The sequence below is a fragment of the Hyperolius riggenbachi genome, chromosome 5 (assembly GCF_040937935.1).
Source record: "Hyperolius riggenbachi isolate aHypRig1 chromosome 5, aHypRig1.pri, whole genome shotgun sequence".
NCBI classification, from domain to species: domain Eukaryota; kingdom Metazoa; phylum Chordata; class Amphibia; order Anura; family Hyperoliidae; genus Hyperolius; species Hyperolius riggenbachi.
The window spans coordinates 260,658,116-260,685,890 of record NC_090650.1 but is presented as its reverse complement, the minus strand read 5'-3'; the positions used below and the strand labels follow the sequence as shown (position 1 = coordinate 260,685,890).

Sequence of the window (27,775 nt, the reverse complement as noted above, 5' to 3'; positions counted from 1 at the left end):
TTGTAGGTAAATCTAACAGAAGAATCTAACAGAAAGTTGTATGGTGTGTACCTAGGCTCTCACTTTCATAGTGAAATATTTGTAAATTTACCAAAATTCTACTATCAGCATTGGGCTCTATTCTCAAAGACTTCCCGCATGCGGTAAAGTACATGCGGGAAGTTTGCGACCAAAACACCATCAAGTTGACATTCTCAAAATGTTCCGCATGTTTTTTCCGCATGCGGAAAATGTGTGGTAAAAGTGCGGGATTCATGCGGAAAAATTTCCGCAAAAGTCGGTATTTTCCGCAATAAAAAAATCAATTCTGAAAACTGTTCAGGCACATCATTTCGTCGTTATTTACCGATTTTTTTTATCACCTACAAGTAGTAGGTGATATATTCCGCATCCCATTGACTTTAATGAAGTCTGGAGGCTTAAGGGCTCGTTTCCACTAGTGCGGCGTGCGTCTCATAGATGCACACCGGCACTGAGCGGGTGGGTGGGATCGCAGGCAAATCCCATGAGCCGTGCCATGCACAGCTATGGGATTCGCAGCCTCCGCGGCGAATTCTGCGGGGGGTTCCGGCCAAATCGCTCCCGCAAGCGATTCCGCCGCGGCCCCGTCATCCCCTATGGTTCTCCGTGCGAATCATGTGCGGGGAAACTCTGCAGAATCGCCTGTGCTTGCTAGACTTCTACATTTTTTTAAACACTTTTTCATGCGACCTTTTTACCGCATGTTTTCCGCACGTTTAATGGCTGTTTACGCATCTTTTTTCCCGCATGCGGAAAATATTAGTGAATGTGGAAAAAATGTGGAGTTTACCGCTGGCGGAAATTTTTCGGTAATATTTTGCGGTGTTTTTTCATCTTTGAGAATAGAGCCCATTAGGGCCCGTTTCCACTCTCGCGGAAACGGCCGCGAATCCGCAGAGTTTCCCCGCAGGCAAATCGCGCGGGGAAACTCTGCCATAGGGGACAACGGCGCCGCCGGCCGAATCGCTTGCAGTAGCGATTCGGCCGGAAACCCCCACAGAATTCGCGGCGGAGGCTGCGATTCCCATAGCCGTGCATGGCACGGCTGATGGGAATCGCCTGCGATCCCGCCCACCCGCTCAGTGCCGGCGTGCGTCTACGAGACGCACGCCGCACTAGTGGAAACGAGCCCTTACTGGGAGTCCAAAATTCCAGGTGCCCTTTTTTAATAATAATAATAATAATAATGGCAGTATTTGTATAGCGCCTTTCTCCTGTCGGACTCAAAGCGCTGTATCAATGCACTTCCAAAACACACCGATCTCCCTCCAAACCTTTCAACCTCATGTGCTCCATAAAAACATTTTTTTTTCAGACTAGCATACAATCTAAGATAAGAAGTCCTACTTTCAAACTTTGAACCAGCTGGTGCTCCTTTCTGAATTTGACTCACTGACACAACAACCAGGAAAGTAAACCTTATGCATTTCCCTAACTTGTCTCTTTCCTAATCCTTTAGAGCAGAACATTCTCCCTTTTTGTCTTAAAATGTAATATACGCTTTGTCCCTGTAATTAATGTCAAGCACTTCTGTCTTGCTATGTTTTTCCCTTCGCAAGTTCGCATGTAAAGACCAGGATGTAAATTCATTCAATTCCACAACAACAAAAAGCTACAGCTGACATCACGTGATATAGCCCTTGCGGAAACCACGTGTTTAGTCACCTGACTCTGACGTCTTTTTTCACCTCCCTAGTTCCACGCCATACTTGTCGCTTTGAAATAAGAAAAAAAAAAAAAAAAAGACATAGGATACGATGGCGACGTCCCTGGGATCCAATACGTACAACCGGCAGAACTGGGAAGATGCGGTGAGTGGTGCGAGTGACTCGGGGAGAACTGGGCAGAGCACACAGGATGGAGAGCGGCTGGTGCTCTGTGAGCCGGGGAGACCTGAGCTGTAGGCCGCAAAATATACACCGGCTTATATGGTCTTGTACGCTGTACCATGTCTGCTCGGGCTTGCTGTTTATTTCCCGTGCCTGGCACATGGTGATGACAAAATGCAACTAGACAGATCTTCTGTTCTCTGTCCCATATATTTACAAGCGTGGAGTATCGCCACCCTCGTTTATGAAATTATTGCCACTAGTGGTGATATGACCAGCAATTCAGAGTAAGAAAGATGAGCTAGTTCGAAATGTTTCAAATGCTCAAGCCAAGCATTATAAAATCACTTATTTTCTAAATTTTACTTTGCATTTCTGCTTTTCAGTGTTGGGAACAGATGTTTTTATAATTCTATATAGCAGGGGTCTCAAACTCGCGGGCCATTTGCGGCCCTCGATACAATATTTTGTGGCCCTTGCCGGCAAAAGCTTCCTTATAGTTCGCTTCAGTGCTCCCAAGTAATCCGCCGCATCCCCGCCGCTAAACGAGGGCTGCAGAGCCCCCAAATCGCCCGCGGGGAAATCTACCGGCATTTCCTGGAAGGGGCAGAGCTTTCAGCTTCAGCTCTGCCCCTCCTGACATCAATCGCCGCACGAATCGCCGCCTCTCCCCGCCCCTCTCTGTGAAGGAAGAGAGAGAGGGGCGGGCAGAGGCGGCGATGCGCCGCGATTGTGAAATCCCTTATGTGGCCCAGCCTCATCCTGACTTTGCCTCCTGCGGCCCCCAGGTAAATTGAGTTTGAGACCCCTGCTATATAGTGACTTTTTGTAGTGTGGCCATCCGTCCAGTAATTGTAACGGTACTATCCGTTAGCCGGGCGCACTATTCCCCCTCCAGGCCGACATGGATAGTAGGGAAAGATGTAACTCTGGTGGAGTTTTGTCGCCACCTAGAGGATGCGCCCGGCTAACGGATAAGAACCATTGTAACTTATGCACATGTGAATGCAATGTGAAATTGGACCAATCAGAATGACAAGATCAGTGCATTAGAACATGAATTGTGACTAGATCAGTGCATTATAACATGAATTGTGTTGGGTCAGGGCCCAGGTCATACGTAGTCCATCATAATTTCAGTCGATTGATGTCAAAAATTGATCTAAATAAGATCAATCTCGATGGTAAATATCGGACGTGCCGGTAGATCAATGGACCATAGCATTGCACTGTATAGAACACGGCAGGACCATAGCATTGCACTGTATAGAACACGGCAGCTCTGCAGTTCAATAGATTTTCAAGAGATTTCAGGGTGAAATCTGTGCCATGTTTGGGGGAATCGATCCCCTCTCTGGTCAGATGTCAGACCTGTTTTTAACTATCTGTTAAAGAGTAACTGTCAGGCTGCAGAAGCTAATTTAAACCTCTATTCTCCTGTGTTAAACAGTTTAGAAGGAAGCCCAAAAGCAATTAGTGAAGATAAAAATCTCAGTTACCTTTGATGTGTGCTTATCAGCAAGTCTGTTATTCTTAAGAAGACGCAAGCCGCATACCATACTGCAAAGCATTCTGGGGCTCTCCCCTCAGCTGCTAATGAGACGTTACAGCAGCTTGTAATCGCATAGCACTGATAAATCTCGGGCAGAGTACACTGCAGGAGTCAGCTATTGTTCCTAGCCACATGGCTCATTAATATTCACTGCACACTGTGTTGTTCAAGTAGGAGCTTATCTGTGATCAGGAAGCAGGCAGGACATGACGACACATTTGACAGAAAAACATGGAGCCTGCCATGAGCTGTCAGGAGCATCTATCTCTGCATATACTATATACAAATTCTGTGAAATCCAAACGTGGATAGTGAAATGCATATGTAATGTAAGTACAGCCAATCTTTAGCTACTGATATATGTGTTTATTTTCTCTGAGACCTTATACCTAACAGCTCCTCTTTAAAACAACTGTATTCCCCCCCCCCCCCCCCCCATGGGGCTGTGGAAATAATGGATCATTTTAATGTATTTCACAGCTCCTAAGTTGTTAGCGCCTCTAGTGTGCATCAGAATCAGTGAGGCATTTTAGGGATATCTACAGAATCCAGTAAAGTGTTTTAATTTGTTTTTATCGTTTTCTTAGGATTTTCCAATTCTTTGCCAGACATGTCTGGGTGAGAATCCTTATATCAGGATGGTAAGTTGCTTGTAATTGGTACACTGTAAATTTCCTTGTATGTGCCCAACAGGTCAAATAGTATTTCTTAAGAAAACTAGTATAGGGTAAATCAGACAATTGGTTAATTAGCAAAAAAAAGTATTTATATGAATGCTAAACTTCTATTTCAGTCTTCATAAATTTGTGATTACATTATTGTACTAATCGTCTGCACTCCGCCACCAACATATTTCGCATGCACTCACCAGATGTTGGGAACTGAAAAGCCCACAGTGCAGGTACACTTTAAACAATACCAGTTGCCTGGCAGCCCTGCTGATCTATTTGACTGCAGTAGTGTCTGAAGTACACCAGAAACAAGCATGCAGCTAATCCTGTCAGATCTGACAATGTCAGGAATGCCTGATCTGCATATGCTTGTTCAGGGTCTGTGGCTGAAAGTATTAGAGGCAGAGGATAAGCAAGACAACCAGACAACTGCTATTGCTTAAAGGGGTTCTCTTGCACTTTTAAAAAACAAAAACTGCCACTTATCTGGGGCTTCTATTGGTCCCCTGCAGCTGGAATGTCCCACGCTGTCCTCCTTCGATCACCTGTTCCCCGGCACCGGTGTAATTATTCGTCTAACTAGACGAACAGAAGTGCGCGTCAGCAGGAGATTACGGCGCAGTACAAAGTTTTCCTGTACTGCGCCCGCGCAGTAAGCTCCCACTGAAGCGAGCACACTTACGGCCACAACCGTGCAGCCACACTTCTAATCGTCTAAACGAATAATTACACAAGTGCCGGCAGCGGGGGAATGGGTGATCGGAGGAGGACGGTGCGGAACAGTCCAGCTGCAGGGGCCGATAGAAGCCCCGAGGTAAGTGGCAGTTTTTGTTTTTTAAAAGTGCAAGAGAACCCCTTTTAAAAGGAAAGCAATATGGCAGCCTCCATATAACTCTCACCTCGGGTTCATTTTCAGTCTGTGATCACTCCACCATACACTGCCCAACTGATTACATCACAAAGTGACTTGTTCAAGGGCTGTAATATGCACATATGCATGTGTGGCTTTTTAGCATAACAAAATGCTTTTTGTTCAACCACAACCACCACATTTATATAAGTAAACTCTCACAATTGTTACAGTAAAAAGTTTCATTAAAGAGGAACTGTAACATCAAAATGTCCCCTGGGGGGTACTCACCTCGGGTGGGGGAAGCCTCAGGATCCTAATGAGGCTTCCCACGCTGTCCTCTGTCCCACGGGGGTCTCGCTGCAGCCCTCCGAACAGCGGCGACGTAAATATTTACCTTCCCGGCTCCTGCGCAGGCGTTCTGGTGGCTGTCGGCTCCGAAGTGGGCGGAAATACCCGATCGTCGTCGGGTTTGCTCTACTGCGCAGGCGCAAGTCTCCGGCGCCTGCGCAGTAGAGCGGACCCGACGGAGATCGGGTATTTCCGTCTAGTTCCGAGGCGAAAGCAGCCACAGCGCCCCCGCTGGAGCCTGCAAAGGTAAATATTGAACTGACAGTCGGGTATGTCGCCGGCTATTCGGAGGGCTGCAGCGAGACCCCCATTGGGACAGAGGACGGCGTGGGAAGCCTTATTAGGATCCCGAGGTGAGAACCCCACAGGGGATCTTTTTGATGTTAGTCTCTAAGTTTTTTTTTTTTTTAATCAAAAAAAATTTTGGAATCAAAAATTTGCACAGTACAACTTCAAAAGTATGCTTATTTAAATGCATGCATTAATACACCTAATACTTGATACACCTCAACATCAATACCTACAGACCAAAGCTTATATTACAATCAAAAATTACTAAGCAGTTTATCAAGTAAAGAAATTGGCTGTTTGCCGCTCCTCCACTTTTGTGAAATTGAACCCCAATCACCCAATGACTGACTGACTGACTGTAGAAGGTTTGAGGCCTCTACCATTAAGTCCCCTTTTCCACGAGCAGTTGATAGGCAGTGAAATAGCTTCTCAAACTCTCAGAACTGCTCACTGCTGCCTGGTAATTGCTTGCTGAGCACACAGTTCAATTGCCCGTGGCAATGAGCCCTAAGGGCCCTTTTACACTTAATCAGTTAGTATGCGTTAGTGTGCGTTGGTATGCGTTTTTTCCATAGCAGTGCATTGGGAAGAAGATTTCAGTTAAAACGCGTTAAGTGTAAAAGGTGCCATAGGAAAACATGGGACTTACTTTGAAAATCAGTTTTCTTTCCGTTTTAACTGAGGGCAACTGATTAAGTGTAAAAAGACCCTAAGGGCCCATTCACACTTGAGCGTTTTGCCAGCGATTTCGGCAAAACGCTCAAACGCTAGCGCTTTTCAAAGGGTAATAAGTTTATGGGCCTGTTCTCATTTGGGCGATTTGCGCTAATTGCTGCAAATCGCCCAAAACCGCTAAACGCTTTTTTTGGTTTTTTTTGCATTAATCGCCAAACGCTAGAGAAAAATGCTAGCAAAATCGCTAGCGTTTTGCGATCAGCAAGTGTGAATGAGCCCGAAGAGTGTAAGAATGGCAGCAGTTTACAGTGAACCTGAGATGGTTCACTAGCGCCAATTCATATTTGGGGCTTCCTACAGCCCCATAAGTACTGTGGCCACCTTTGCCGTCGTCCTTGGCCCCTCCATTATGCCACTATAACTCCCGGTTATCCGGGCAGTTGCGGCCTTCTGCGCATGCTTGGCTCGTCCACACGTGCGATTCCCGTCCCCTGGAGCCAGGGGGCGCGTAGCGGTGCCGCACATGCACAGAAGCCCTTGACTGCCATCGACTCACTGGAATACCGGGAGTCATATCACCAGAGTCATATCACCAGAACGGAGGGGCTGAAGAGGACTGAGAGGGAAGCCACAGCAGTTATGGGTCTGGAGGAAACCCCAGGTAATTATGTTAGCTCTAGCGTACCATCTCTGGTACACTTTAACCCTCCTGGCGGTCAATTAAAACCGCCAGGGGGCAGCGCAGCACATTTTTTATTTATTTTTTATTTATTTATTTTTTTAAAAAATTCATGTAGCTAGCCTAGGGCTAGCTACATGACAGCCGCTGTGCAGCGGCCTCCACCCCCACCACCCTCTACGATCGCTTCCGGCGATCAAGCCCGTCCGAAAATCCCATTCTGAACGGGATTTCCATTAAGGCTTCCCCCGTCGCCCGGGATGACGTCATCGACGTCGTGACGTCAAAGGGAGTCCCGATCCACCCCTCGGCGGTGCCTGGCACTGATTGGCCAGGCAGCGCATGGGGGGGGGGGGGGGCGGCGAATCGGTGTGGAGCAGCGGTGATCGTGCAGTTCACGCAGCTAGCAAAGTGCTAGCTGCGTGTACCAAAAAAAAAATTATGCAAATCGGCCCAGCAGGGCCTGAGAAATCCTCCTGTGCGGCATAGCCTGAGCTCAGCTCGGGATTACCGCCAGAAAGGTTAAAGGACTACTGTAGGGGGCTAGGGGGAAAAAGAGTTGAACTTAGCTGGGGCTTCTAATGGTCCCCTGCAGACATCCTGTGCCCGTGCAGCCACTCATCGATGCTCTAGTCCCCGCCTCACGGTACTGGGCCTGCGCAAGACACTCCTGGTGACGTCAGTGGTGGCCGCGCAGGCACAGTGGTTTTCCGACTTTGAAGTTGGAAATTCCAGAAGTGAACCAGAGGCGGGGACCAGAGCATCAGTGAGTGGCTGTGTGGGCACAGGACGTCTGCGGGAGACCCTTCCTCCCCCACCAGTAGTCCTTAAAATATTTCCCTTGAAAATCAATAGGTGCATTTTGACTGGCTGTTGTAGGCTCCACCCACTTTCCTGGATATTAGTCCTAGTGACCAAGTGTACCCCGCAGAACATCACTTCCCTGGTAGTTAGGCAGCTTACAGGTCTTATGCTACGTACACACTTGAGATAAGTCTTTGGAAAAGGCAAGCAACACACACAATCGGGCAAGCACCATCACTCACAAAATCAAAAATCAAGTATTATAATATTTGAGTGTGCAGAAAGGAGCAATAAGCAATCAGGAATGAACAAGAAACAGAAGTTCCCTAAAAAACCGCACCACTCAGACAATGTCTATCAGTATACTCATATCTTTATTCAAAAAACATATATAAAAACACTTAAAAACAATGAAGGGTAGCCATGCTGAATATAAAGCCAATCAACAATGATACATATAGGGTGTGGAAACCACACATATAAATCCTGGGCTGATTAGTCCATACAAAATACTGACCACTAAAATAATCACAGTAAAACAGATGGCATAATAAATGAATAAAAAAAAAAATCACATGGCCATCCAGACAACCAATCAATATAAAGGCTATAGCAGCAAAGTGTAAAAGGTGCAAAACAAATCAAATCAATAACTATTGTACCATAACAGTGCAGAGAAGGTCCAGTATGTGGACAAGAAAAGACACAGAAACAACAAGAAACAAACAAGAAAAGACACACATTTCGTGCCACCTGCTCCATTTGCATCTGCACCTTTTCTTTGATGTCTGGGACATTCTCTGCACTTATATAGTCAGTCTTGAATCTCGGATCAAGGAATGAAGTTATGTCCAGTAGCTCCTGCGTGGCTGGGTCGCTGTATTTATCTTCAATGCCTTGTTCTGCTCAAGCACCCTCTCTATCATTTTTTTGCCTTGAACCCCATCTTGTTGCACACTCTGTAATTAGTGAGTGCTCCGGTAAATTAAATTCTTGCTGTGCCTTTTTCAGCGCTGTCTTCTTTTTCCAGCTATGAGAGAAGGCGCCAACTATTTGTTTGCAAAGCCCAGTTGCCCGCTTGACTCTTGCATCATCTTTCACAGCATTTTCAATTGCAAGATGCAGCCTGTGTCCGAAACATTGAAGTCTGGTCCAGTCATTAAGTTCCACCGCTTTGATGACGTTTGCTGCATTGCTGGTTGTGATGCATTTCTGGTTCTCTTCTCTCAGACCCCAACTGGCCAGACACTCTCTCAAACCGTGTGCGATATTCTCTCCAGTGTGGTCAGTGGGAAAGTATGCGGTCTGCAGACAGCGACTTTTCATTTCAAAGTCGTCATTCACAAAATGTACAGTCAAACTCCAGATATGGTTCGGTCGTTCTGCTTGACTACATATCAGTAGTTGTGGCGTAATACTGCACATTTTTTAGCTCTGTTACCACTTTTTCTCTACACTCTGCGTACAGCTGTGGGATGGCAACTTGGTTGAAGTAGGTGCGGGAGGGTATAACATATCTTCTGTCCAGCGTGCGGATAAGTTTTTGAAATCCGGATTTAGTGACTGTGTTTACAGGCACCATGTCTCTGGCAATGTAGTGCGTTATGGCTGCTGTTATCTCCCAATGTCTTTTGCTGCCGGAATCATACGGTGTCACACTAGTAAAAGATTCAGTAATTGTAGACTGTTTACTACAGTGGGCCTGAGCATCACTTTCACTCAACTTTTCACCTGACTTTTTACTCATGCATTCCTCATGCAAATGCTTGTGATGATTTTTCAAGTGCCGGTATAAGTTTGTTGTGTTTCCGGTTTTAGTTGCAACTTTAGCGCGACAGGTTCTGCACAGTACCTGTTTCTGTTGCACATCTGTGGTCTCAAACCCAAAATACTTCCAAATGACCGACGTGCTGTTTTTCTTGGAAAGTAAATCTAACTCTCCTTCTGGTTCTGCAGTAGAAGCCATGGTGGAACACATTTCACAAGTTTTCACGACAGGAGGAGCTGGAGCTAGGCACAAGAAAACAGTCCCGGGCCTTTAACAGTAACAAAGGATTGCTCAGCTCACGGCTTTGCGCTAAGACCGTTACGTTGGTCTATTACCAGCTCTGGACGTAGGGAAACAGCTTGCAATAACAACTAGGATCACTTGTGTGAGCAGCAAGCTGGCAACATACAGTTCTTCCTTAGCTCTCTGACAGTCTCTGCAGTCCAGGCAATTATCAAGACTAGCCTGCCTTGCAACCACAATTATGGCTTAGGATAGGACTATAGCACCTTACTTTGCACAAATTGAACAGTGCCCCCACTGCAGCTTTGCAGAACATAGAAAGATCACCACACAGTCACACCACAGCAGCCAGTCATCATCATTATCACGCTGTGTGCAGCGTCACAGAGGCATACAGAATTTGAATGACAGGGTGTGGGTGGAGTCTGCCGCCAGCCCAGCAAATTATGTGGAAGTGCTGGGAGGAGGGAGTCACCAAGTGAGAACTACTTAAAATAATCTTTTTTTATTTATATAGCGCCAACATCTTCCGTAGCGCTGTACATAGTGATTTGTTTGCTGACAAGTGATTGTCAGCAGACTCAGCCTGCAATCTGCCCAGCTTATGATGTGTACAGGAGGTGCTGGGAGGAAGCCGCTGGGACGGAGTGTGAGAGACTGCGGGTGGGCGGAGTCTGCTGCCCGTAACAGAAAATGATTGACAGCGGTGCGGGTGGAGTCTGCCGCCCGCCCAGCTAATGCGTACAGATGCTGGGAGGAGTGAGCTGCGGCGACACGTGTGAGAGCCTGCGGCTGGGCGGAGTCTGCCGCTCGTGATGGAAAATGATTGACAGCGCTGCGGGCGGATTCTGCCGCCCGCCCAGCTAATGCGTACAGATGCTGGGAGGAGTGAGCTGCGGTGCCACGTGTATGAGAGCCAGAGGGGAGAGTGAGAGCCGCCTCCATCACGGAGACTTATTACAGGCGCTAAGCCGCCACATACCGCCGCAAACAGCCACTGCACAGAGCGGGAGAGGGGACTGCTGGACGGGCTGCAGATGGGGGTAAAAATCGTTGCTATGGCGATCACGGAATCGTCATTTTCGTGATCGCGATTTTGATCCGAAATCGATTTATCATTCAGGCCTAGTGTGTAGGAGATCTGCAGATATCATAGACCATGAATGCATTTTGCAGGAACAGATCTGTTGCATGTGTACAGCATCTTTGTGTGCAGCATCTTGCAAAGATTTTTATCTGATGGGGAGTTCAGCTCCATAGAATAGACTGTGTAGGTATGGCTCTCATACTACATGGTAGGGGGTAAGATTGGTCTGTCTTGCCTTTTCCAAAGACTTTTTTTTATCTGATGTGTGTACGTAGCATTTCACCCAGTGCATCTCTGGCATTTAACAAATGCAACATTTAACATGTGCAGATTTGTACTCCCCTATGCACTCATATGTTCCATGTATAAAATCTTGCACATGGCAAAACACTTGTCTGATACAGTTAATGTCTAATTTTGCTTCTATAATGGTCTGACTATTGATTTCATTTTCTTCCACAGACAAAAGAGAAATATGGCAAGGAATGCAAGGTAATAAATAAATCACACCGAAAAAAACGGTAGTCGCGCAATCCTGCTAATAACAGTCATAGGAGTACATTATAATTAAGCCGCTAAGAGTGTGTGGACGCAGGGTAAAGCCGAAAAGTCTCACCCTGCTCCTGCAAAAGTCCTGGCGGCGTTAATTACTATTCCCACTCCAGGTCGCTGTGGATAGTGGAGAAAGATGTAATTCGGCTTTCAGCTATTGCTATATTATAGTAATTTGTACTGCATCTTTTGATGACGTCCAAATTACTCAGTGCGTGCGCACCAAGCAATATGCAATAATGCAAGGAGACAAATGAATCAGAATTATATGATATACTAGTGATGGAATTGTAGCCGAGAGTTGAGCAATGGAGAAGGGAGTTAAAGAGAAACTTTAACCTCTTAAAAAATTTTTTTTTCAAGGAATAGTGCTCATTCATTTGCAAATACTGTAATTAACCTTAACTTCTCCTGTTTTGTATCAGATATGTGCTCGACCATTCACAGTGTTTCGCTGGTGCCCAGGAGTGCGCATGCGCTTTAAGAAGACAGAGGTGTGCCAGACATGTAGCAAACTGAAAAATGTCTGTCAGACCTGTCTACTAGATCTGGAGTATGGTGAGTAGTAGCAGGATGGCGACTCTTCATTTAAACTAAAATGTGGCAATATACTCAGCCCCCCCCCCCCCCCACTCCCAACTCACAATGTTTGCATAACTTTATGCTTAAATTGGTATTAGGCAACAACTATTGTTGCCTATAAATGTAAAAAAAAAAACAGTCTATATTGAATAAGTGAAAATAAGATCTGATCCTGAATTACAATTACTTTTTTTTACAGGACTTCCAATTCAAGTACGAGATGCTGGCATTTCCCTGAAAGATGACATGCCTAGGTCTGATGTAAATAAAGAATACTATACTCAGAACATGGAGCGAGAGGTTTGTATCAGATGCATCATTGTTTTGGAAGTTTGCTTATGAAAATTCCTAAATTGTGTTTTCAGTCTGTCAACAAAGCAAGAAAAAGTGATTGGTTATGCTGGGCATAGATGGGTCGATCCAGCGGCCGATTAGCCGCCGGATCGACTACAGTTGCGTCCCCGCTCGTCTGCGCGGATCGATTCGTGCTCGTCCCCGCCGGCGGTCCTTATCAGCCGCTCGATTCCCTGCATTGTCTGCCGGCGGGAATCGAGCGAGCGCGTGTCGAGCGGCTTGATCGGGCCAGCTGAATATTATCAGCTGGCCGATACACGGTACAGAAACGTACCGTGTATCCCCAGCATAAGTTGCCAAAAGTCTGACTGTTAAAATTAAAATAGTATGCATTTTTATTTTTTTTCCAAATGTAATTGTCAAAATAAAGAGCTTCTGTGCGGCTTCTGGCAGATGTGTTAGCTAGCAGGGCTGTGGAGTTGGAGTCGGAGTCGGGCAATTTTGGGTGCCTGGAGTCGGGAAAAAATGCACCGACTCCGACTCCTAATGAATTTGTAACTGTAATTAAAATAGAAAATATGATAAAATGTTCTATTTCTCAGATAATAGTCATTAAAAATAATGTGTATATATACAGTAATAGCTATGCTTAGTCCACAAAAAAATAAAACAAACCAATCAAAATTAGTTACTTGTGCTGCTTCAATAAAGCAGTCCCCGTATTTTTAAGGTCAGATATACATATCTGATTGTGACTGTATATATGATGTGTACACAGGAATCTCTTTTATATATACTAAATAACATCTATGCTGTAAGAATAAAGCCTGATGTGTAGCTGTGTCACTAATAGAGATGGTCAACGAGATGGAAATAATTCTGCATTGATGCTGATTTATGCAAATGTATGCACTCCCTTTGCTGATGAAATCAAATAATTTGATGTGTTATTAAAATTTGGTTTGGTGACTACAAATTAAAGGGTAACTGAGACGGATGAAAAGTAAAGTTTTATACATACCTGGGGCTTCCTCCAGCCCCCTTCAGGCTAATCAGTGCCTCGCTGTCCTCCACCACCCGGATCTTCTGCTATGAGTCCTGGTAATTCAGCCAGTCAGCGCTTTCCGGCCGCATGCCGCTCCCACAGCCAGGAGCATTCTGCACCTGCGCAATAGTGCTGCACAGGTGTAGTATGCTCCTGGCGGCGGAGTGTGTGCATGCGCACTACGCCTGACTGGCTCAAGTACCTGGACTCATAGCAGAAGATCCAGGTGGTGGAGGAGGACAACGAGGGACTGATTATCCTGAAGGCAGCTGGAGGAAGCCCCAGGTATGTATAAAACTTTAATTTCATCTGTCTCAGGTTTACTTTGTTACACAGTAGTACTATACTCTACATATGCACTCCCCACAGAGCTACAGGGAATCCACTGAGAATGCTGTGCACATTGAACACAGAGGTGTTGTCTGTTTACAATCTCCTCATTCCCCTGCAGAGTACCTGCACATCATTCTTACATGTACCCACACTTACATTGCCTAGGGCCTGATAGATGTTCTTTGTTCCGGTTTGTACCTTTTTACAAGTACTCTTACCAAGGACTAGTTTTAGTCTAAAGGGAATAAATATAGTAGTCTACATATCCTTCTCACTTCAGTTGTCTTGTAAAATTCCTAAGCGTTGGCAGTTAAGAGACGAATTACATGTTACATACTTTTAATCAACAAAATTGTAATATGCAAATTAGAGGAGTCGGAGTCGTGGAGTCGGAGTCGGTGGAATCCTAAACTGAGGAGTCTGAGTCGGTGGATTTTTGGACCGACTCCACAGCCCTGTTAGCTAGAACCATCGTTGGAAAGCCAAAGGTCTTGGCTTTCGTTTACACCGGATTCCGAACTGTTGCAATGCATTGTTCCAGAGTTGGGCTGTGTTGGAGGGGTGTCAGCTGCATCTTGCGTCTGTGTCCACTCCTGCCGCTCGATGTCCTAGCTGATAACTTGTAAGGCTGGGTAACTTTAACTTGGACTGTGTGGATCTGTTAGGCTGGGTCGCTGCTTGGATTGAGCGCTGTGATTAGCTGGTTCAGAGTTAGTGTAGCAGCTGTTGGTTGTGCGTACACAAACAAATGTGGAGGTGGATAAGCCAGGGGGGGGACTTCCTGTAGGTATTATGACGCAGCAGGTGCGTCCCCAGGTCCCTTTGGCTGCCACAGCACACTCTGCAACCACGGTGCTTGGCCCCTACCAGGTCATCTATACTTTCTGCTATTGTGGCTGAGCCTCTAGACATGCTAATTTTGCTATGGAATGGATCTATCTCAAAGGGGAATCAGCTGGCATTTTTGGGACATTGGAGGGTAGACACAGCAGCCAGACGCAGTGGACGCCCCACTTTCCATACCACATAACTCGGGAACTGTGTGGCACAACCACTCTGGCACCTGGTGCAAACAAAAGTCAAGACCTTTGCCTTTCTAATGATGGTTTCATCTTGTCAGGGGAGTGAATAGTATTTGAACAGGTGGTTGCCACATTTGGTCAACAGTATAATACATAGGTACCGTTTTAATTGGCTTGGACTGGTGATAGTTAAAAATTATGCCGCACTTGTGGCTGCCTAAGCCCAATGCAGTGTAGTTTTAACACCAGAGGCTACCAAGCATGGGACACAATAGCACGTCCCCGCCGACACAGATCTCTGCTGTCTAAAGACAGCGGAGTTCTGTACACCAGTCAGGAGCCCTTTCCATTGGCTCCTGACTGCCTGATCACTGTGAGCCAGTCAATCACAGTGATCAGGAAATGGAAAGAGGGGAAAAAAAGCCCCTGGCCCTTTTTTTTAAAAGGATGAAATGGTTTAAACAAGTTAATTTCAATGTTTGTGTATATACATTTTATTTATTTTAGAATGTTTTTATATAGCGCCGGCATATTACACAGCGCTGAACAGAGTCTATTGTCTTGTCACTAACTGTCCTTGAGTGGGGCTTAATCTAATCCCTGCCATTGTCATGTGTCTATGTATCGTGTAGTGCATGTGTCATAGTCTAAGGTCCATTTGGGGGAAGCCAATTAACATATCTATACGTTTTTGGGATGTGGGAGGAAACCCGAGTGCCAGGAGGAAACCCACTCAGACACGGGGAGAACATACAAACTCCTGACAGATGTTGACCTGGCTGGGATTCGAACCGGGGAACCAGCGCTGCAAGGCGAGAGCGCTAACTACTACGCCAGCTACAGTTATGTAGCAAAACATACTAAACTGCTGCTGCTAATCTGCTACCCAAGTTTCCACATACACTGCTCCTTTTTTTTTTTTTTTTTTTTTTTTTTTTTAATCAATCGAGCTGCTGATGGCTCGATTGATAATTTCCGACAGGTCCGATCACCGCACGGATCGATTCCCCGCTCGATACCCGCGGGTGGACAATAGCAAAAAACGAAAAGATGAGGCGGGAATCAATCCGGGCGGCCGCAGGGACATGCCGGCATCGATCGATTCCGGCTCATAATCTAGCCGCGTATGCCCGGCATTACACACTATTGTACCTGATCTCACTTCTTGTTTGCTTACCTTAACTATAAAACAGTATTTTTCTCTTTTAGTTAATTTCTGAATTATTTCCTAATAGATTTCAAATTCTGATGGCTCTCGTGCAGTTGGAGCATTGGGCAAAGCCACATCCAGCAGTGACATGCTCTTGAAATTGGCTCGTACAACTCCCTATTACAAGCGTAACCGCCCCCACATCTGCTCTTTTTGGGTGAAAGGAGAATGTAAAAGAGGAGAGGAGTGTCCTTACAGGTAAGAGCCAATGACAAGCTCTGTATTTTCACTTGCTGTTCACTGGAGGGTTCATGTCTTTAATATACAGAGTTGAATGGCCAATATTTCTATACAGTCATATGAAAAAATTAGGGTATCCATTAAAGTAAGTCTGAAGGGGAAAAACAAAACACAAAAACGGATACAGTGCTACCCATAAGTCATACCCCTGGCAAATTTTGACTTAGTTACAGTACCTTTATGCAACCAGCAAGTCATTTTTTGACTGGAAATGACATGGGTGTCTCCCAAAAGATAAGACGATGTACAAGAGGCATTATTGTGGGGGAAAAAAACATTTCTCAGCTTTTATTTACATTTGAGCAAAAAGTGTCCAGTCCAAAATTATTCATACCCTTCTCAATAATCCATAGAAAAGCCTTTATTGGCTATTACAGCAATCAAATGCTTCCTATAATTGCAGACCAGCTTTGTGCATGTCTCCACAGGTATTTTTGCCTATTCATCTTTTAGCAATGTGCTTTAAAGGGAAGGTATAAATACAATAAATAAACTACGAAAAAAAAATCCACTTACCTGGGGCTTCCTCCAGCCCGTGGCAGGCAGGAGGTGCCCTCGGCGCTGCTCCGCAGGCTCCCGGTGACCGACCCGACCTGGCCAGGCCGGCGGCCAGGACAGACCTCTTCTGTGCTCCATTGTGCGTTCCACGCCGGCACACTGATGTCATTTGACGTCCTCCGGGCTGTACTGCGCAGGCTCAAAACTACTGAGCTGCACAGTACAGCCCAGAGGACGTCTGATGACGTCAGCGCGCCGGCATGGAGCGCAGAAGAGGCCCGGCCTGGTCGGGTCGGTCACCGGAGACCACCGGGAGCCTGCGGAGCGCACCTCCTGCCTGCCACGGGCTGGAGGAAGCCCCAGGTAAGTGGATGCGGATTTTTTTCGTAGCTTCCCTGAACCTTCCCTTTAAATCTTTCTGGTTGGAGGGACTTCTTGCCATCATCCTGATTTTTAGCTACCTCCACAGATTCTCAATTGCATTCAAGTAAGGGCTCTTGCTGGGCCACGCCAAAACGTTGTTGTCTACTAACCATTTCTTCACCACTTTTGCTGTGTGTTTTGGGTCATTGTCATGCTGAAATGTCCACTGGTACCCAAGGCCAAGTTTTTCTGCAGACTGCCTGGTGTTGTAGTTGGGAATCCTCATGTATTGCTTCCCCCTTTTTTTTTCTTCTTTTTTTTTTTTTTTTTTTTTTTTTTTTTCTTTTTTCCTTTATTCTTCTTCATGGTGCCATTTACTGTTATTAGGTTCCCTGCTCCATAAGCTGAAAAAACACCCCAAAGCAGTAGGCTCCAACCATCATGTTTGATGGTGGGGGTGGTGTTCTTTTTTTTTTTTTTTTTTTTTTTTGTGGGAGAGGTTGGGGGGGGGGGGGGGGCATGTGATTTGGAATGTTTAACCCACAGTAAAAATGTACTTTTGTTTTGTTTTATTTTATTTTAAATTGTCATATATTAAAGTGTAATGCCTCTCCCCTGTACATCTTCTTACTAGTTTCCAGATACCAACCTAATCCCAACCTCAGATCTGCACATGACCTTCACCCCTCCTCTGGAAAGCTCTTCCATAACACATCCATCACTCCTTTGGTATCTTTATACCCTCTCTCTAAACTCTCACATTTTCTGACAAGCATATCCTCCATCTGAGGCCATTCCCCCTTTGACCTAAGGTCAGGTTGCACTCCTACTAGATATCCTAAAAACATACTTCCTCTAGCTGCGATTGTATACTACCCTACTTGTTTCCCCCATTCCTTTAAATTGTAAACTTTCAAGGGCAGGGCTCTCTCTCCCTTTTGTGTCTTGGAATATGCTATACATTTTATTCATCGTGTTACTTTTGTCACTGTAATTACCAATTTTGTGCATTGGTGTACAGCACCACGGAATATGTTGGTGCTTTTTATAAATCAATAATGATTTACACGTTTAGTGGTTTAATAATGAATCACTTCTGCTTCAAAAGTTATATTTATTCATAGGCATTGCCCCTTGATTTTTTTTCCTTATGTTAATTTTGTTTTCTTATAGGCATGAGAAACCCACAGATCCTGATGATCCTCTTGCAGATCAGAATATTAAAGACCGTTACTATGGTATTAATGACCCTGTAGCAGACAAATTATTAAAGCGGGCTTCCACAATGCCTCGTTTAGATCCCCCAGAAGACAAAAGCATCACCACTTTATACGTTGGAGGGCTGGGTGATAATATCAATGAGTCTGAACTCAGGTATGTGTGTTTACTTATTTTCTGTAACAAATGTTACACTATGTGAAGCCTTTCAATAGCTGTGTTAAAAGCATAATGAACGAAGATTTCCCCTTCCCATCCTACAGAAATCACTTTTATCAGTTCGGTGAAATCAGAACGATTACAGTGGTTCAACGACAACAGTGTGCCTTTATTCAGTTTGCTACTAGGCAAGCAGCGGAAACGGCAGCAGAGAAGTCTTTTAACAAGCTCATTGTTAATGGTCGCAGGCTCAACGTCAAGTGGGGAAGGTAAGCATGATCACCATAAAAATAAGACTTCTTTTAGGCCTGATAGGCTTTTACTTCCAATAACAATACGTTATCAGACTGGGTAAGGGACTGATGCCTGTGCATGCATACTTCATCCTCTACAGTTGCCCCTGTGAAAAAACAGGTGGCTGTGTTGGAATTTTTTTTTTTTCTTTAGCTAATTGCTGTTGTATTTCTTTGAAGCAAGTGGCCATCAGCTCCTTTTCTGCCTCCTTCCATATCCTTGTAGACGGCACTCATTAGAGTCCAGCTGGCATGATTGTTCACGGATTGCCAGGCACACTTTAAGTGGTCCTGCTTTAGTCTAGTGCAGGGTTACACAGCCTTAGGACTCCTTTTAATCTCCGTAACCCTAAAGAGTATGTTAACGTTTAGTGTTTTTCAAGAATTCTTAGCCCAAATACAAATATTTCCATAGTAACCTCAATCTCTGGGGGGGGGGAAAGTACTCAGACCACAGGTACAGTTTCTGGCCCTCAGAGTGCATCAAACTAATGCTGAATACACACGGTGCGTTCGCGCACACTCGATTTCCCGCTCGATTCCCGTCGATTCGTTTATTTCCAACATATCCGATTTGGATTTCGATGGATCGTTAGGTCGATTCGCATGCAAAGTATGCCAGATCGACCTAACGATCCATCGCAATCCAAATCGGACATGTTGGAAATAAACGAATCGACGGGAATCGAGCGGGAAATCGAACGCACCGTGTGTATCCAGCATTAGATTTGCTCCCTATTTTGGATTTCAGCATACAGAAGTCTTTTAATACAGGCTGCCTATTTTTAACTATAGGTATGTAATTTCCATCAATCTTGCATTTTTTAAATGTGAATTTTTTTTAAGGTTATCTCAGTTTCTACAGAGTGTAACAATAAATGGCTTCTGTGATAGTTAAATGTAATACTTTTGTCATTGTAGATCACAGGCAGCTCGAGGGAAAGAGAGAGAACGAGATGGTGTTACAGATTCTGGATTAAAACTGGAGCCAGTTCCTGGTCTCCCTGGAGGTATTCCTGATACTATCCGAGAATGTTTTTACTTTCTGTTATGGAAAATATGCTTAACCTCCTTGCCGGTCTAAAAAATCCGGCAAGGAGGCAGCGCTGCACTTTTTTTAAAAAATTTTTTTTTTTTTTAAATCATGTAGCGAGCCCAGGGCTCGCTACATGATAGCCGCTGAGCGGCGGCATCCCCCCACCCACTCCGATCGCCTTCGGCGATCAGAGTATGCAGGGAATCCCGTTGAGAACGGGATTTCCTGCAGGGCTTCCCCGGTCGCCATGGCGACCGGGCGGGATGACGTCACCGACGTCATGGACGTCGTGACGTCAGAGGGAATCCCGATCCGCCCCTTAGCGCTGCCTGGCACTGATTGGGCGGGGGGGGGGCGTGTAGGAAAAAAAATTATGCAAATCGGCCCAGCGGGGCCTGAGAAATCCTCCTGCGCAGGTTACCCCGAACTTTGTTCGGGATAACCGGCAAGGAGGTTAATGAATGAAACCAGTGCAAATTGCTGCTGGGTAGATTATGGTCTAGTCTTTAGCTTTCAATGAGCAAACTACATTGCATAAATGATTGCCTCCTCTGAATTCTGAAGCAGGAGGGAGATGATCATGACTAGTGCCTTTTCAGGGAATGTGGATGATTCTTAGATTGTCTGTTTAGTGGGTGTGTGCACAGACTGCTACAAATGCTCCTGAAAGAGTATAATTTCCAATTGGGGAAAGATGATTGAGTTACAAAGGAGTGTGACAGTTAAAGGTAGTGTGTGTGTGGTTTTTGTTTACGCAGTACGGTTCTCAGCTGAGGTGGCTGTCAAGACCGCCTCTGCTGAGAATCTAGCGTGTGTACAGTGGCCTCTGATTCCCCCCCTCGATTTATTGGCGCGCAATCAGCCAGGTCGATGAACTTGACTGAGAATAGGCTGAAGGCATTGGTTACAGTGGCTGGATAGTGTACTGGTTAAGGGCTCTGCCTTTGACATGGGAGACCAGGGTTCGAATCCTGGCTAGGTCAAGTACCTATTCAGTAAGGAGTTCAAGGCAAGACTCCCTAACACTGCAGGGTGGCCTCTTGAGCGCGTCCCAGTGGCTGCAGCTCTTGAGCGCTTTGAGTCCGACAGGAAAAAAGCGCTATACAAATGTTCGGATTATTATTATTATATCTATTTGCCGCACCATGTTGTTTGCCCTCTGACTCCCCCCTCCATAGCAACAGAATGCATTGATAGTAGGCATCTGTGCAGAACTCCGCTTCAACCCGTCACCCAATTCATGTCCTGATCCCTGTTGTTGAATGTGTGTGTGTGTGTGTGTGTGTGTGTGTGTGTGTGTTATATACCTTGAAGAGGAACTTCAACCTAAACAAACATACTTTAATTAAGTTACATTAGTTATGGTAATTGAAATAGGTAATATAATCTCTTACCCACCCTGTTTTAAAAGAACAGGCAAATGTTTGTGATTTCATGAGGGCAGACATCTTTTTGGTTGAAAGGAGGTGACAGGGAGCATGAGACACAGTTCTAACTGTCCTGTGTCCTGATCAACCCTCCCAGTTGCTAGGCAATGAGATCATCAGAAATCCCATTATGCTTTGCACAGTATCAGGGGAAAAATGCCCGGGCAGTTTTCTTTGAGTGGAGCTTAGCTTCTGTGCAGCGAAGAATGAGGCTTGTGTAAGAAAAACAAAGTTCTGATGCTGTGAAACTTAAACATCAAGCCTTTTCAGTGCTGCTGAGCAGATTTCTGGAGGTTCAATTTAAGGGCTGAGCCACACTGCAGAGCACTTTACGATCCATTCGTGCTGCGTTTGTCTTTAAAAAAAAAACAAACTCACTTTTGACTTTGAAATCATGGCTACTTTAACCACTTGCCGACCGCACACTCATACCGTGCGGCGGCAAAGTGGTAGCTGGAGGACCAGCGACGCAGATCTGTGTCGCCAGGTGCCTCCCTAATTAATCAGGAAAGGCCGCTCGGGCCGTTTCCTGTTAGATCACGGAGCGGGTCTCTGTGAATAGCCTGTGAGCCGCTGATTGCGGCTCGCAGACTAAATGTAAACGTAGGAGACATTTGTCTCCTTTGTTTACATTGTGCTGTGCAGCAGTGCCGTAAGGCAGATCGGCGTTCCCCGGCCAATCAGCGGCCGGGGATCGCCGCCATGTGACAGGGGACAGCCTGTCACCAGGGGTGAGAAGGAGGGGGGGAATTTCGCCGCGGAGGGGGGCTTTGAGTTGCCCCCCCCCCACAACATGCCAGCCAGGAGGAGCGATCAGACCCCCCCCGGCACATCATCCCCATAGGGGGGGAAAGGGGGGGGTCGATCTGATCGCTCTGCGTGCCAGCTGATCTGTGCTGGGTTCTGCAGAGCCCACCCAGCACAGATCACAAAAAATAGCGCTGGTCCTTAAAGAGACTCTGTAACAAATTTTTCAGCCTTAGTTCTTCTATCCTATAAATTCCTATGCCTGTTCTAATCTGCTCTGGCTTACTGCAGTCTTTCCTAACTGCACTGTCTCTGTAATAAATCAATGTATCTTTCCTCTGTCCTGTTTGTCGGGCTAAAGCTTGATTGTGTGGAATGTGCAGGGCTGCTTGTGATTGGTAGAAGCGATACACACCCTCTGCAGGCCCCCTGCATACTCTGAATGACTCATACACTATGCTTAGCTGAGCCTATTAGAAGCTGGTTAGTTTGTTTGTAAACACTGCCTAAAACTGTTAATTACAAGCCAGGATTGCAGCAGAGAGTGGCAGAAACAGCACAGAGGGGCCCAGGAGAAAATAAGGAATAGAATGGTATGCTTTTTAGTGTAAGAATATTAGAGTACAGATTCTCTTTAAGGGGGGGTAAAGGCTGGGTCATCAAGGGGTTAATGCAAGTCAATGAGAGTGCGTTTTATTTTTTTTATTTTTATTTTTTTAAATGCAAACGCAGTGTGGATGGATTGCAAAGCGCTCCGCAGTGTGGCTCAGCCCTTTAAACCTTTTATAAACTGGATGTTTCTTATCTTGCGTAATTGTCAAGATCCAGTCCAAAGGAGGGATTCAAAGCATACACTGTTTTATCTGCAGCTTCATTAGACGTTGGCTGCAAGCACGACTGGTACCTGAACGTTTAGTGTTACACTGGTCAGGTAACTGTTTTACTAAAAACTTGCTCTTTGGGGAGAAGCTATTACCACAATGCCGGGATGAGATGCTAATAGTAAAATCGGCTACTACTCTCATCGGGTAGCCAAATGAACGGCTGGGCGTCTGCCGACATTTAACACAGGTATCTATGAGATGTCTGCTGGTCGTGGTGCCGAAAACCACCTGATCTGTCATTGGGGGGCTAGCGTTATGTATGAAATTCCCACTTTTTGTTCTGTTTCTCTATAAAAGTATCTGGAAAAGTTGCTAATGAGCATCAGTTGCTAGCAGGATATTGGGATTCATTGGGCCAGATTTATCAAAGCATTACCGACAGTTTTTTCTTCTAAAACTGTTATAACCAGCAGAAGAACAGTTCTGCATGATGGTAAGAAACTTCCCAAAGCCTATGTAATAGCGGCAGTTTAGCGTGGATTTCTAGAGCTGCACTACAGTTAAGAAAAGTTCAAATCCATTCCTTAACTGCTGCAGATAAGAAGTGCTCATTAGCAGTTCTCCAGATAGTGCAGGCTAGATGTGATATGTAAGGCCCTGTTCACATCACAAACGCGGATGGCCATGTGTGCGGAACGCAACGCATGCAAACGCACGCCATCCTCGTTTGTGTGCGTTGTGTGGCTGATCCCATCACTGAAAAGTGAATGGGACAGCCACTCGTTTTTGCAAAAAATGCGTGCAGCATGCGTTCCCGTGCCGCACTCTATGCACTGTCTGATGTCGTGCGTGTCGGCCTCCCGCACGCAGTTCCAAAACGCGGCTGGAAACGTGTGCAGTGTGAACGGGGCCTAAAGGGCTCCTCCCCCCCCCCCCCCCCCCCCCCCCTCTCACTCAGAGCTTGCTGACAGCAGGTGTGTTGGTTACCTCAGCAACAGCAATTCCCCTCAAACACTACACTGTCTGAGAGACCTTCCTAGCTTCTTCTATTCCTTACAGTTTAAGAAGGAATCTGCGCTATCTAGTGATTTCTTAGGCTGTCTGCACGGATTTCTAAAAACCTACTAATATTTTGTCTCACACTCTTGATAAATCTGGCCCATTAAGTGGTTTGTACCGTCAGCAATTCCTGGCAGTAGATGCTGCCTCTTGGCATGTAACTTGCCTGAAATTGCTTGTAACCGAGACTAGTAGTTGCCATTAGTTCATCTGCATGTGTTATACTGTACTTGGAAATAGAATATTTATTTTAACAAGTGGTGTGTTTTGTCTGAAAACGCAGAGTAAATATTTTTATTTTATTTCCAGCTTTGCCACCTCCCCCAACAGAAGAGGAAGCTTCAGCTAATTACTTTAATCTTCCTCCTAATGGACAAACTACATTGGTAAACATAGCACTACCTCCACCTACCTTAACTGGACCACCTCCAGGTAACGTTTCTTGGTCATACAGCAAGAGTACCCATAAACACTTCTGTAAAGCTCTGATCTAGATGGCATCCAGGATGTCTGCCTTAATATTATGGCACTTATGACTTGCAGTGGTTTTACTCTAAAGCCTTTTTGTTGTTGTTTTTGATGCCTTGAGATGTCTCCTTGTTCAGTATGATTTTGAGATACTTGCTTTTACAGTCATTCACTAAATCCCTGCTATTGGCATTGCAGAGACTACTGCTAAATCTGTTTTTTGAGGGCTGGGGCCCACTAGGAGTGCTTTTCTTGCACTTGCCTATCGCTGACCATCTAAATTGCCAAACGTAGTATTGCTTTGGCAACCCAAGCATTCAGACCCACCCCTGCAATGTGGGCCACATTGCTGCAGATCTCTGAGGTGCTTTATTGTATTTATAAAGTGCCAACATATTACGCAGCGCTGTGTCTTGAAAGCATAGTCCCAGTGTCCTGATGGAAGAAGGGAAAAGAGGAGTTTGTCATAGAGGAAATTGACACCTTTGTATAGGTGCACATGTAGTTTGGGCAGTTTAGATTGCAAAAATTACTACAGTAATTTTTAAAAGAGAGAATATTTACTTCAATGCATTAACTAATTATTATTATTTTTTTTGCTCCCCTTTCTGTCCCCTCTGCGGATAGTATCGTCCTGAGAAATGTAGTACTTCAGTGATGCATCCCAGAATGTGGGGTTTTAGGACTGAAGCAGCTTCAGTATTACATAAAATCAACCTCTCCTGGAATGTTAATCGCATTGGCTGGATATGTAGGGTATAATCCCAGCTGATATGTTGGCTGTAGTGTCTGAAACCTGGCTTGTATCTGCCTGTGTAGGCCTGTAAAGCAGAGATTTTAGTAGATCTGCACATCATGCAGGTATATTTCTGTCCCAACCATGTTAATCTCCCTTGATCTGCCCAACTTTTTGAACTCCTGATTGATAACTATGACCTTGAACTATTGGCTGCAAACTTTCCTGCAGAAGGATCCACACCTTTTGCTAACAGCAGCAGTCCTGGTTGTACAAGGCCTATGAAAATAGACTAAAGGTAGCCATACACTGGTCGATTTGCCATCAGAGAGGGATCGTATGGCTACCTTTACTGCAAACAGATTGTGAACCGATTTCAGCCTGAAAACGTTCACAATCTGTTGTGGTGGTGCTGCTGCTGCAGCCGCTCCCTCTCCCCACCCCCCCCCCCCCCCCCCCCGCCCGCATACATTACCTGCTCCGCCAGGCGTGACTGCCCCCGGTTACGGCTGCTCCGTCTCCGCTCTGGTCTCCAGGTCCGGCATGCTTTACTTCTTCCTGCCCGGCAGGAAGTTTAAACAGTAGAGCGCCCTCTACTGTTTAAACTTCCTGCCGATCAGGAGGAACTGAAGCATGCCGGAGACCAGAGCGGAGACGGAGCAGCGGTGACCGGGGGCAGTCACGCCGGCGGAGCAGGTAATGTATTGCCGCTCTATTGCGTCGGTTGTCGGGCACTTGAACGCCGCTAGCGACGCGCTCCCTACCCGCGGGCTATCGACGGTAATTTTCCGCACGGAGCGATCGACGGGATCGGATGAAATGGATCGAAATTCGGCGTGTAGCGCAAACGATTGGCAGCAGATTCGATCCCAGTGATCGAATCTGCTGTCGAAACGGCGGCAAATCAGGCCAGTGTATGGCCAGCTTAACTCTACCTAATTTTTGTCAGTTAAGCACAAGTTTAGCTGTGTGATGTTTAAATAAAAGGACTTATGTTGTACCTAATTTTGAAAGAAATTTGGGCTGTTATTTATAATTGCCTCACAGGTGCCCAAGCTAGAACCTTGCAAATAGAGGTTAATTCCTAGCCAGAGATCTTTATGTAAGATTCCCAACTTGGTTGGTTGTAATGTTGTTGAGAAAAATGTTATTGTACAGTCAGGTCCATTGAGCATGCATTTCACTTACTGAAGACAAAACTGAAGGGAAAATGCCCCAAGAACAAGCAGGAACTGAAGATAGTTTCAGTAGAGATCTGACAGAGCATCACCAGGGATGATGCCCAGCGCCTGGTGACGTTTACGTGTTCCAGACTTCAGGCTGTAATTGACTGCAAAGTATTTGCAACCGAGTATTAAAAAGTGAAAGTTTGATTTATGATCATTATTCTGTCCCATTACTTTTGGTCCCTTAACAAGTGGGAGGCACATATGCAAACTGTTGTAATTCCTACACCGTTCATCTGTTTTGGATCTAAATACCCTCAAATTAAAGCTGACGGTCGGCAGTTAAAGCACATCATGTTCGTTATATTTCAAATCCATTGTGGTTGTGTATGGAGCCAAAAATGTTAGAATTGTGTTGAATATTTATGGATCGGACTGTATATCACAGCAGTGTTCTCCCCAGAAAATGTTTCCCATCGTTGGCATGAAAAAGTAGCCGGGGGGGGGGGGGCACAACTGGGGGATGCAGGGCTGGAGAAGCTCTTCTTACAACATTGGAATAGGCGAGTCGATGACAGCCGGGTGCTCGCCAACATTAGCCAGGTGGAGCAGCCTGCTAAAAGAGCCTAGTGGGAGAACACTGCCCAGTAATGACTAATATAGGATGAGTTGTGATCGGCCTTCTGATCGGCCTTCTTATTTATGTTTGCGCTACTAAAGTGTGTCCTATTACTTACTTGAAAACATAGGTGGTGGGGGGGGGGGGGGGGGGAGCTGGGTAACTCTCTGACCAGATTATTCAGGCCCATACACCAATGCCGCATAGCCATACATGTGATTCAGGCTGTAATGAAACTATTGTTGGATCTCAGCCTGTCATCATTTAAAGCTGAACAGTCTTTCTATTGTGACTTGTGTACTTATAACAAATGTTTTTTTTTTTGTTTTGTTTGTTTTTTCCTTAGGATTTAGCCCACACATGTTTCCTCCAATGGCACCTCCACCATTCCTTCGGGCTCCTGGCCATATACATTACCCATCTCAAGATCCCCAACGGATGGGTGCACACTCGGGCAAGGCCAGCAGTTCCTAGACTTTAAGATGTTCTTTATCATACAACAACTGATTGCCAGCTTGATGATAAAGGTGTGTGTGCGCCCCAGCAGGCACAGACTTCCCCATTACTATATAATACGCTGGTGGTGGAATTATGTTGGCATATTGCCTACCAAAGTATTGTAGGTCATTCTAATAACTGAAGTTAAATGCTGGCCTGTACATTTTAATGAGCTTTTAACACCTCTCTTCACATTGAGGAGAAGAGGAAACTGAAAGAAATCGTGATGTACTTTTTACAATTGTGGTTGCATTTTCACTCTTTATTTTGTAATATATTACCAAAATGTTCATGCCATTTATATTTTGGATTAATAAATATCCACTGTACCACGTATCATTTTATTAAACCGTTTTCTGTTGATACCTTCTACTTGTGTCTGAAGGAGAAATGTTTTATGTTTTATAAAGTGAACACTTTACAGCATTTTCTTACTGCAAGTTTTGGCTTAAAGTAAACATGGATATCCTTTATAATACCACACTGGTTGTTTAGGGAGAGCAAATGTACAGCATATATAATCACAGCAGGGGTGATGTTGGTTCAAAGGACAACTGAAGTGATG

The 27,775-nt window shown here is 45.4% G+C and overlaps 1 protein-coding gene across 1 annotated transcript; it reads left to right on the top strand.

The window, feature by feature from the left end:
- The first annotated feature begins 1,692 nt into the window (after positions 1-1,692).
- Positions 1,693-27,582, top strand: RBM22 (RNA binding motif protein 22). The gene is made up of 11 exons (XM_068236857.1): positions 1,693-1,832; positions 3,990-4,043; positions 11,284-11,313; positions 11,799-11,931; positions 12,155-12,255; positions 15,885-16,057; positions 18,134-18,334; positions 18,442-18,606; positions 19,552-19,640; positions 24,033-24,155; positions 27,059-27,582. The coding sequence occupies exons 1-11, from the start codon at positions 1,779-1,781 to the stop codon at positions 27,184-27,186; spliced, it is 1,251 nt and encodes a 416-aa protein (XP_068092958.1). The 5' UTR covers positions 1,693-1,778; the 3' UTR covers positions 27,187-27,582.
- Positions 27,583-27,775: the final 193 nt, after the last annotated feature.